This window comes from Leucoraja erinacea, chromosome 6 (genome assembly GCF_028641065.1).
Source record: "Leucoraja erinacea ecotype New England chromosome 6, Leri_hhj_1, whole genome shotgun sequence".
NCBI lineage: Eukaryota > Metazoa > Chordata > Chondrichthyes > Rajiformes > Rajidae > Leucoraja > Leucoraja erinaceus.
In genome coordinates, this window is record NC_073382.1 from 15,816,342 (window position 1) to 15,828,582 (window position 12,241).

Below are 12,241 nucleotides of genomic sequence, written 5' to 3' on the forward strand. Positions count from 1 at the left end.
TGTACAAGCCGAGTCTATCCAGTCTTTCATATAACCATATAACCATATAACAATTACAGCACGGTAACAGGCCATCTCGACCCTTCTAGTCCGTGCCGAACACATAATCTCCCCAAGTCCCATATACCTGCGCTCAGACCATAACCCTCCATTCCCTTCCCATCCATATAACTATCCAATTTATTTTTAAATGATAAAAACGAACCTGCCTCCACCACCTTCACTCGAAGCTCATTCCACACAGCTACCACTCTCTGAGTAAAGAAGTTCCCCCTATGAAAGTCCTGCCATCCCAGGAATCAGTCTGGTGAACCTTCTCTGTACTCCCTCTATGGCAAGAATGTCTTTCCTCAGATTAGGAGACCAAAACTGTACGCAATACTCCAGGTGTGGTCTCACCAAGACCCTGTATAACTGCAGTAGAACCTCCCTGCTCTTATGCTCAAATCCTTTGCTGCTGCACCAAGACCTACCTTTAATTTAAACCAGCATCTGCAGTTCCTTCCTACACTAGTAGCTACAGTGTTGTATTACTGTCCAGGTTAAGTTTCTGGTTAATTGTGGCCTGCAGGATGGAGACAGTGGGAAGCTCGCTGTTGATAATTCCATTGAATGTCAAAGGCAGCTGGTTAAATGCTCTCATAGTGGTCTTGCTAATAACATAAACAAGCCTACGTCTTGCAAATGATTGTTTTTTGTTGTTGATGCAATACTGTATCCCATCGTTTTCAGGCAACTGACTATATCACTGTCCCAACAATGGCTCTGAAAAATATTGCTGTTCACGATGGCAAACAGAACAAAGTCATTCAAACTCATCTCTCCGATAAAACTCGCAACACACTGTTGGTAACAGACTTGCCCAATCCAGATGACGTATTGGTGAGTGAGCTTCTGTGTGTGTGTAATAAGGGTGAAATAAAGACTAATTGTGATATACACTGATTGATGCAAAATCTACATCTCTTTTTGTTATTTTTTCAGTTGAAGGATATTAACAACAAACCAGAGGAAGGAAAAAATGCCATCAGGTTGGTTCCTTCATATGGAAATTCCTGCACCTTCCACTCTCTGTAAACTTGAAAACTGTAGACTGTAAGCTTAGGAAGTTCAGCATGTCCCCTAGAACTCTCACCAACTTCTACAGATGCACCATAGAAAGCATTTTATCAGGATGCATAACAGCTTGGTTTGGGAACAGCTCCAGCCAGGACCGCAGAAATTGCAGAAAATTGTGAACGCAACCCAGACCATCACACATACCAAACTCCCTTCTATTGACTCCATTTATACCTCACCCTGCTCGGCAGGGCCAGCAGCATAATCAAGGACCAGTCGCAACCTGGCCACTCCCTCATTTCCCCTCTCCCATCAGGCAAAAGGTATAGAAGTGTGAAAACATACACCTCCAGATTCAGGGACAGTTTCTTCCCAGCTGTTATTAGGCAACTGAATCATCCTACCACAACCAGAGAGCAGTGCTGAACTACTAACTACCTCTTTGGTGACCCTCAGACTATCCTTGATCAGACTTTGTGTTTAAGAAGGAACTGCAGATGTTGGAAAATCGAAGGTACACAAAAATGCTGGAGAAACTCAACGAGTGCAGCAGCATCTATGGGGCGAAGGAAATAGGCAACGTTTCGGTCCGAAACGGTCTGAAGGTTTCGGCCCGAAACGTTGCCTATTTCCTTCGCTCCATAGATGCTGCTGCACCCGCTGAGTTTCTTCAGCATTTTTGTGTACCTTCATCAGATTTTGCTGGCTTTAACTTGCACTTAATGTTATTCCCTTATCTTGTATCTATACGCTATAAATGGCTCGATTGTAATCATGTATTGTCTTTCTGCTGACTGGATAGCAAGCAACAAAAGCTTTTCACTGTACCTTGGTACACGTGACAATAAACTAAGCATAAATGAGCTCATCCAAAACCTCGCTGCCTTTATCCTGACTTGCACCTCGATCCCTTCACAAAGCATCCTCATCATCGCTGACTAACGCCGACTCCTGCTCTGACATCACCTCACATTTAATGTTCTCACTTTTTGGGTTGAAATCCTTCCATGGCCTTACCTCCCCGTATCTCTTGCAACACATCTCATTTGTCTATTTTTGGCTTATCTGCATCAGTAGTTGCACCCTGGCTTTGTAACATTCTTTAACTGATTCTCTACATTCAACCACTTTTTGAAATGATTGACTTTGGTTTCTCTTCAGATTTATTACCACGTTGACCGGCATTGACAACCTCAAGATGGGCACTGTTGATATTGGAAATTTGATCAGATTATCTGTCTCTAACTACATGCTTTTCAACAAAGGAACGTAAGTGACTTTCTTTGTAATAACCCAGTAAAACCGCACCTCTTGCAGACGTGGGAGGAAACCCACACAATCACAGGGAGAACGTGCAACCTCCACACAGACAGTGTCGGAGGTTAGGATTGAACCCGGGTCTATGGAGCTACGGGGCAACGACTCTACCAGCTGCGCCACTGTGCTGCCCATTGTTGTTGAATTTTGTCTTTGTGCAGCAGCAATGGAGGCTAAAGAGAGTGAGGAGCAAGGGCAACGAGGAACCATGGTGCCCAGGAGGCATCGACTGTGAAATATTCCTCTACAGGCCCTAATTTTCTTATCTTTTTTGACTTAGGAAAAAAATCACATTTATCAGTAATGGAAATAAATGCTCACAAGATTCAATAAATTTTGGTTATGGGAGCTCGTACACGATCATCATCAGTGAAACGGTTTGTATGCCAAGAGATCTCGGTTTGCCTGAAAATCTTTTGAATTTTATTCTTCAATCTGTTACTCTTCACAACACCGATCAGTTCTCTCTGTATTCTCCTCTACACCCTAAGTGATCCAGAGACTTATAGCCGTTCTTAGTGGGTTATGGTTAACATTGCCAATAATTTCCATTTAGATTAAAGCACATTTCAGAGGTTATCTACATTGAGATAAATGAGGAGAGATTACATCCGTAGTATGGCCAAGCTGGTGGGTATAAGGAGGAGAAGAGATGTGGAAGAGGATTGTAAAGGGGATTCCAGGGTCAGGCTCGGGTTGCTGAAAGCATAGGTGGCAATTGTGGGGAGATTGAACCAGAGATACTCAACATACCAAAAGTACAAGAGTGCAGAGACCTTGAGGGGTCATGGGCTGGACAGGGGCGCAGAAGGGGAGGGAAGGAGGAGGGGGTGTGGATAAAACTGAAGCATTGCATGAATAGAAGCCAGTGTTTGCTGGCACGCTTCCTTGTGAAGGACAAATATGATTTGTCATTTTGGATACTGGCAGCAGAGTTTGGGATGAGCTGAGGGTCATCAAGTCAAGTCAAGTGAGTTTATTGTCATGTGTCCCTGATAGGACAATGAAATTCTTGCTTTGCTTCAGCACACAGAACATAGTAGGCATTTACTACAAAACAGATCAGTGTGTCCATATACCGTAATATAAATATATACATACATGAATAAATAAACTGATAAAGTGCAAATAACAGATAATGGGTTATTAATAATCAGATTTTTTTCCGAGCCAGGTTTAATAGCCTGATGGCCGTGGGGAAGTAGCTATTCCTGAACCTGGTTGTTGCAGTCATGAACGGTCATGAAGGGTCAATGGGAATGGGAGGTGATGGGATGGGAATGGGAGGGAACAGAAGCTTCTAACTTGTGTAATATTATTGGTAATAATATTGTATGATTTGGTTGTTTAGTGTATCTCTCAGGATTTCAAATTAAATTACATCGAAGACATTCAAGCAAACAGTGTTCATATGGCATTGCAAATCCCTCAATACATTTTAATTACAACTGCGGAGGTGGTCTTCTCTATTACTGGTCTGGAATTCGCATATTCCCAGGTGAGTGATAATGTTCAAACATTTTCTGATACTGTAACTCTTGATAATGAAATTCCAATGATCAGTGTCCAAGGTCTGTGACCCAGCAGCGCAAAGAAATGTTCAGCCTATTAATAAACAATCCCTCTCTTGCTCCATTTGAGCTTCCAATTCCAACACGAGACAATCATTTGAAATGTTGTAGGAAAGACCTGCAGATGCTGGTTTAAATCGAAGGTAGACACAAAATGCTGGAGTAACTCAGCGAGGCAGGCAGCATCTCTGGAGAGAACGAATGGCTGATGTTTCGGGTCGAGACCCTTCTTCAGACTTGAAATATTGTTTTGTTTGGTGATTGTTAAATATTGTACCATACTCTGCTAAATCTTAAATATTCAACTTCCACAAATCAATGACCTGATTTCTCATATTTCTCTATGACAATGGAGGCGGCTATTGGGGCCATCAAGTCAATGTGAACTTATAGAATAATTCCCATCAAGCCCATTCTCCCATTTGTTTTCCCTTAGCCCGTTTTCTCTCTCAATGCCCATCAGCTTTCCACAACACTAATGGCAACCACATACAGCAGCCTATGAACCTACCAAACCCACACGTCTTTGGAATGTGAGAGGAAACCAGAGCAACCTGAGTAAACCCACAGTCGCAGAGAGAATGTGCAAATTCCACACACAGAGAACCAGAGGTCAGGACTGAACTCGGGTCACTGGTGTTGAGAAATAGCAACTTTATTTGCTGGGCCATTGAACTGTCCTCTCTCTATATGGTCCTGTGCCACCATAGAACACAAATTTTGTTCTCTTCATTTTTCTGGTACCACATTAACAACATGAGTCCGATTTTGTGCACAGAATTTTGTGGCCTTTGACCAGGAAAATAAACTAATTTATGCACCATTTTCCCCCAGGCACCTACCAACATGAAGTCAGTGCTCCAGGCCGGTTGGCTCCTGACCAACTCTTTCGGAAACATAATTGTGCTGATAGTAGCGGAAGCTTCGACCATTCAGCAACAGGTACGTGGCATTCAGGAGGTGGGGGATTTTAGACTGAAGAAGTTGAGGTTGAGTGCAGTTTTGATAAAGGACGACAAGATCATTTAACTGGTTGGGGAACAAGGACATGGCAGACCAATTGAATAACTACTTTGGTTCTGTCTTCACTAAGGAAGACATAAATAATCTACCGGAAATAGCAGGGGACAGGGGGTCAAATGAGGTGGAGGAACTGAGCGAAATCCAGGTTAGCAGGGAAGTGGTGTTAGGTAAATTGAATGGATTAAAGGCCGATAAATCCCCAGGGCCAGATAGGCTCCATCCCAGGGTACTTAAGGAAGTAGCCCCAGAAATAGTGGATGCGTTAGTGATAATTTTTCAAAACTCTTTAGATTCTGGAGTAGTTCCTGAGGATTGACGGGTAGCAAACGTAACCCCACTTTTTAAGAAGGGAGGGAGAGAGAAAACGGGGAATTACAGACCAGTTAGTCTAACATCAGTAGTGGGGAAACTGCTAGAGTCAATTATTAAATAGATAGATAGATAGCTGCACATTTGGAAAGTGGTGAAATCATTGGACAAAGTCAGCATGGATTTATGAAAGGTTATAGAATTTTTCGAGGACGTACCAAGTAGAGCGGATAAGGGAGAACAAGTGGATGTGGTGTATCTGGACTTTCAGAAGGCTTTCGACAAGGTCCCACATAAGAGATTAGTATACAAACTTAAAGCACACGGTATTGGGGGTTCAGTATTGATGTGGATAGAGAACTGGCTGGCAGACAGGAAGCAAAGAGTAGGAATAAACGGGTCCTTTTCACAATGGCAGGCAGTGACTAGTGGGGTACCGCAAGGCTCAGTGCTGCGACCCCAGCTATTTACAATATATATTAATGATTTAGACGAAGGAATTGAATGCAACATCTCCAGGTTTGCAGATGACACGAAGCTGGGGGGCAGTGTTAGCTGTGAGGAGGATGCTAGGAGGCTGCAAGGTGACTTGGATAGGCTGGGTGAGTGGGCAAATGCATAGCAGATGCAGTATAATGTGGATAAATGTGAGGTTATCCACTTTGGTGGCAAAAACAGGAAAGTAGACCATTATCTGAATGGTGGCCGATTAGGAAAAGGGGAGATGAAACGAGACCTGGGTGTCATTGTACACCAGTCATTGAAAGTAGGCATGCAGGTGCAGCAGGCAGTGAAGAAAGCGAATGGTATGTTAGTATTCATAGCAAAAGGATTTGAGTATAGGAGCAGGGAGGTTCTACTGCAGTTGTACAGGGTCTTGGTGAGACCACACCTGGAGTATTGCGTGCAGTTTTGGTCTCCTAATCTGAGGAAAGGCATTCTTGCCATAGAGGGAGTACAGAGAAGGTTCACCACTGATTCCTGGGATGTCAGGACTTTAATATGAAGAAAGACTGGATAGATTCGGCTTGTACTCGCTAGAATTTAGAAGATTGAGGGGGGATCTTATAGAAACTTACAAAATTCTTAAGGGGTTGGACAGCTAGATGCAGGAAGATTGTTCCTGATGTTGGGGAAGTCCAGAACAAGGGGTCACAGTTTAAGGATAAGGGAAATTTTTTTAGGACCGAGATGAGAAAAACATTTTTCACACAGAGAGTGGTGAATCTCTGGAATTCTCTGCCACAGAAGGTAGTTGAGGCCAGTTCATTGGCTATATTTAGGAGGCAGTTAGATGTGGCCCTTGTGGCTAAATGGATCAGGGGGTATGGAGAGAAGGCAGGTACAGGATACTGAGTTGGATGATCAGCCATGATCATATTGAATGGCGGTGCAGGCTCGAAGGGCCGAATGGCCTACTCCTGCACCTATTTTCTATGTTTCTATGTTAAGAAGAAAGGGAACCTGTTTCCATTAGTTCCAAGGACCACCTGGAGTATTGTGTGCAGTTTTGGTCCCCTAATTTGAGGAAGGACATTCTTGCTACTGAGGGAGTGCAGTGTAGGTTTACAAGGTTAATTCCCAGGATGGCGGACTGTCTTATGCTGAGAGAATATGCCTACTCCTGCACCTATTGTCTACTGTTTATTGTCTATTGCACAGTTTCAAAAATAATGTCTGTTTAAATAGAGACTTTATGCAAAAGATCTTCACCTAGCTGTTCACAAGGGCTTTGTTAGGATAGAAGAGGATGACCGAGGCTTAGTCAGAGGTACATTTTAAGGAGAATGATAAGGAGGCAGTTTCAGGGATGTAATTCTGTCACAAAGTTTTAGCCACTGTTCACATGATCATCAGTCAAATTAGGGGATGATCGCAAGGCTGGGATTGGAGGCACATGGGGAAGGGCCAGGAAAATTCTATAGGGGCAGGAAAGGGTACACGGAGTGTGAATGGATGAACATACCAAGAGGAGAATTTTTAAATGGAGTCTTTGTGTATCCTGCATGTCAGTCGGAAAAGGGCGGATGTGAACCTAACTAGTTGGTTCTGAATTTAGCTGCACACATTCATCTGCCTCACTTCACACCATCCCATCGACATATTCCTGAGGTAATTTCCTTTCCTCACCTTCCAGACGTGCTCTCTACCACCATACAGATACTTACAAAATCAATTTTTTGCTCAGCTGAAGTAAATCCCATTAATCTCATTGATTGAAATGTATAATATTGCAAGAACATTATAACAACACAGTGACCGTATAATAATAACAAAATTCCATCATTTACCACAATAAGACCTTCTTCCCCACAAATCTTTCCCATAAGATCATAGCTGTTTCTCCTTCTGTGCCAATATACAACTCATAATATATTCTTGGTTCTTGTTTTCGAAAGCATTTTTGTTGTTTGATGCCTTTTTTGAAATTTATATGTGCTCCATCCATTTGTTTGCCTTTAGACTTTGGAGATAAAATGCGGAAACAGATCCTTCGGCCCACAAAGTCCGCTCCGACCAAAAAACACCCCAGACACCAGCATACCCCACACCCTGCGGACAATTTATCATTTTTACCATAGCCAATCAACAAAGCCAAACCTGTACCTCTTTGGAGTGTGCGAGGAAACCAGACACATGATATTACATAGAAACATAGAAACATAGAAAATAGGTGCAGGAGTAGGCCATTCGGCCCTTCGAACCTGCACCGCCATTCGATATGATCATGGCTGATCATCCAACTCAGTATCCTGTACCTGCCTTCTCTCCATACCCCATGATCCCTTTAGCCTCAAGGGCCACATCTAACTCCCCCTTAAATATAGCCAATGAACTGGCCTCAACTACATTCTGTGGCAGAGAATTCCTGAGATTCACCACTCTCTGTGTAAAAAATGTTTTTCTCATCTCAATCCTAAAAGATTTCCCCTTTATCCTTAAACTGTGACCCCCTTGTTCTGGACTTCCCCAACATTGGGAACAATCTTCCTGCATCTAGCCTGTCCAACCCCTTAAGAATTTTGTAAGTTTCTATAAGATCCCCCCCTCAATCTTCTAAATTCCAGCGAGTACAAGCCGAGTCTATCCAGTCTTTCTTCATATGAAAGTCCTGACATCCCAGGAATCAGTCCGGTGAACCTTCTCTGTACTCCCTCTATGGCAAGAATTCTCTCTTAGAAACATAGAAATTAGGTGCAGGAGTAGGCCATTCGGCCCTTCGAGCCTGCACCGCCATTCAATATGATCATGGCTGATCATCAACTCAGTATCCCGTACCTGTCTTCTCTCCATACCCTCTGATCCCCTTGGCCACAAGGGCCACATCTAACTCCCTCTTAAATATAGCCAATGAACTGGCCTCAACTACCTTCTGTGGCAGAGAGTTCCAGAGATTCACCACTCTCTGTGTGAAAAAAGTTATCCTCATCTCGGTTTTAAAGGATTTCACCCTTATCCTTAAGCTGTGACCCCTTGTCCTGGACTTCCCTAACATCGGGAACAATCTTCCTGCATCTAGCCTGTCCAACCCCTTAAGAATTTTGTAAGTTTCTATAAGATCCCCTTTCAATCTCCTAAATTCCAGAAAGTATAAACCAAGTCTATCCAGTCTTTCTTCATAAGACAGTCCTGACATCCCAGGAATCAGTCTGGTGAACCTTCTCTGCACTCCCTCTATGGCAATAATGTCCTTCCTCAGATTTGGAGACCAAAACTGCACGCAATACTCCAGGTGTGGTCTCACCAAGACCCTGTACAACTGCAGTAGAACCTCCCTGCTCCTATACTCAAATCCTCTTACTATGAAAGCCAACATACCATTCGCTTTCTTTACTGCCTTACTGCCTGCTGCCATGACACCCAGGTCTTGACTTGACTTGACTTGAAAAGAACATACAAACTCTTTGCAGCCAGCACCCGTAGTCAGGATTGAACCGCCGTTAGATAGCCACTCTAGAGCTGCGTCACTGTGCCGCCCCTTGTATATCCAGTTGTTACATCCTCGGAAAACTTGACTAAACCCTATAAAACATTGCTAAATTTGTCAGGGATTGTAATGATTCAATGTATATTTCATCTGTGCATTTTGTGGAAATTCTTGGGATAAAACTGGATTGATTCCATTGCTAATTTATTTTTCTTCCCTACAGTGGGCTGAGTATATTTTGTTTGCTGCTCTCTTGATAGCCGTTTCCATAATATTCGGCATCATGGCCAGATACTACACTTATGTGGATCCCAAGTTAGTGGAAGCTGAGTATGAGGAAAAGGAACTTGCCAGAAAGGAAGAAGAAGAATCAAATGCAAATGAATCAACAGCTCAGTCAGAAGTCTAAATGCGGCAAACAGAAACATTTCTGTTCAGTTTAACCAGACATATCCTCACAGAAGGGACCCATGGGCTTAGACTTGCAGTCTACTCAATAAGAGACCCCAGTGTGACATCGGTTCCTCATTTAGAAGTCCCTCAATGAACACTTTCTTCATGATCTACACCAGCCAACGTTTCAGTGTTATTCCCAAAAACTTGAAAAAGCTTGAGCAAACACATTTAAAGCTGAATATATTGATAATTTCTTTATAACACGATGCACAATCTGCCACACTGCTGTCAAATAATTACCTTTTTGTGTATGATATAATAATTCTGATTATATTTTTTTACTGAGATATTGCAATAATTCAAGGATATATTTCTTCTTGTTAATTCTGTCTATTATTGCTGGTTCAGTCCAAGCAATAGGAAATTGAAAGCCCTCAACTTTGCCACCCCCACCCAAAGCTATTTTATTACATTGGACCCTCACTTTCTTTATACAGAACCTGCCACGGTGTGAAACCAAAGTAACTCAATTTATATGTCAAATCAGGAGACTTTCCAAACTAGATCTCCAAGATCAGGAGACCTTCCAAAATAGATATCTAAGATCGGGAAACTTTCTCCAAAATTGTCTGAATATTTCGAGAAGGGTTGTAACGGGAATGTACTTAAAATGTAATTTATGTTGAAGAAGATATAAATACAGATATTAAAAGTGATGTGTATATATATGCTCAACTTGCTGAATTTATACATTGAGTTTATTTGCTTTATAACATGGAGGTAGAGCTGACGCCATACCGCGCCAGAGACCTGGGTTCAACCCTGACTAAGGGTGCTGTTTGTGTGGAGTTTTTACGTTCTCCCTGTGATCATGTGGGTTTTCTCCGGGTGAAATGTGTAAGAAGGAACTGCAGATGCTGATTTAAAAAGTCAAGAGTGTTTTATTGTCATATGTCCCAGATAGAACAATGAAATTCTTACTTGCTGCAGCACAACAGAATATGTAATCATAATAAATAATATAAAAGCTCAGAAAAAAAGAACAAACAATAACAGCGCATTAATAATAATAATAATAATAATAATAATAATAATAATAATAATAATAATAATAGTCTATTGTAGTACATAGCTTATGAGGTTGTAGTGTTTAATATCCTGATGGCTGTAGGGAAGAAGCTGTTCCTGAACCTGAAAGTTACAGTTCTCAGGCTCCTGTACCTTTTCCCTAATGGCAGTGGTGAGATGAGTGTGTGGCCAGGATGGTGTGGGTCTTTGATAATGCTGGCAGCCTTTTTGAGGCAGCGACTACGATAGACCACTTCGACGGTGGGGAGGTCAGAGCCGGTGATGGACTGGGCAGTGTTTACAACTTTTTGCAGTCTTTTCCGCTCCTGGACGTTCAAGTTGCCGAACCAGGCCACGATGCAACCAGTCAGTATGCTCTCTACAGTGCACATGTAGAAGTTCAAGAGAATCCTCTTTGACATACCGAATCTCCGTAATTTTCTCTGGAAGTAGAGGTGCTGATGTGCTTTCTTTATGATTGCATCAGTGTTTTGGGACCCGGGGAGATTGTCGCAAAATGTGCACGCCCAGGAATTTGACGCTTTTGACTCGCTCCACCATCTTGATATAAACATCCACCATCCACCATGTTAATATAAACAGGGTTGTGGGTCCTCAACCTTCCTCTTCCAAAGTCCACAATCAGTTCTTTGGTTTTACTGATATTGAGAGCCAGGTTGTTGTGCTGGCAACATTTGGTCAGTAGGTCGATCTCACTTCTATACTCTGACTCATCACCATCTGCAATTCGTCCCACAACGGTGGTGTCGTCAGCGACCTTGAAAATGGAGTTTGCACTATGTCCGGCTACACAGTCATGAGTATAGAGTGAGTAGAGCAGGGAACTGAGCACGCAGCCTTGAGGTGCTCCCGTACTGATTATCACTGAGGATGAAGTGTTTCTGCCAATTCGAACAGACTATGGTCTGTGGATGAGGAAGTCAAGGATCCAATTGCAGAGCGATGCGCAGAGATCCAGTTCCGTGAGCTTGGTAACCAGCTTTTTTTTTTTTTTTTTTTTTTCAAAAAAATTTATTCAATTATTAAAAAATAATATTTACACTACAATAAAACAAGCCAGAACCCACCACCATAAATACAATACAAACATATATCCATAATAAACTATTATACAATTATGATACAATCCTTATTGAGGATACATTCAACACCCTGCGGAGCCCAGCGGTCCCGAAACTCCCCCAGGGTGCCCACAGACAGGGCGTATTCCCTTTCTAATCCCACCCGGGCACGGACGTAACCCCGGAAAAGGGGCAGGCAGCTGGCCCGGGTAGAGCCCTCCGCCGCCTGGCGCCGTGACTCCCGGATGGCCATCTTGGCCAGGCCCAGGAGCAACCCAACCAGGACATCTTCAGCCCTACCCTCTCCCCTACGCACAGGGTGTCCAAAGATGAGGATGGTGGGTGAAAAATGCAGCCAGAAGGCAAGGAGCAGCCCCTTTAGATATTCAAACAGGGGCTGCAGCCTCACGCACGCCATGTACACGTGGTACACAGACTCTTCCAGCCCGCAAAAGTGGCAGGCGGTGGTAACCAGCTTGGAGGGGATG

At 43.0% G+C, this 12,241-nt stretch overlaps 1 protein-coding gene and 1 long non-coding RNA gene across 2 annotated transcripts in view; one reads left to right on the forward strand and one right to left on the reverse strand.

The window, feature by feature from the left end:
* LOC129697935 (solute carrier family 15 member 1-like) overlaps positions 1 to 10,352 on the forward strand; it is a 50,428-nt gene extending 40,076 nt beyond the window's left edge. Inside the window, exons 16-22 of the mRNA XM_055636672.1 lie at positions 733 to 882; positions 985 to 1,031; positions 2,221 to 2,328; positions 2,657 to 2,753; positions 3,728 to 3,874; positions 4,782 to 4,889; positions 9,431 to 10,352. Coding sequence (XP_055492647.1) covers positions 733 to 882; positions 985 to 1,031; positions 2,221 to 2,328; positions 2,657 to 2,753; positions 3,728 to 3,874; positions 4,782 to 4,889; positions 9,431 to 9,616 — 843 coding nt within the window. The 3' untranslated portion in view covers positions 9,617 to 10,352. The remainder of the gene's footprint in view (positions 1 to 732; positions 883 to 984; positions 1,032 to 2,220; positions 2,329 to 2,656; positions 2,754 to 3,727; positions 3,875 to 4,781; positions 4,890 to 9,430) is intronic.
* Positions 1 to 12,241, reverse strand: part of LOC129697936 (uncharacterized) — a 38,604-nt gene that overhangs the window by 16,143 nt on the left and 10,220 nt on the right. The window lies entirely within an intron of this gene.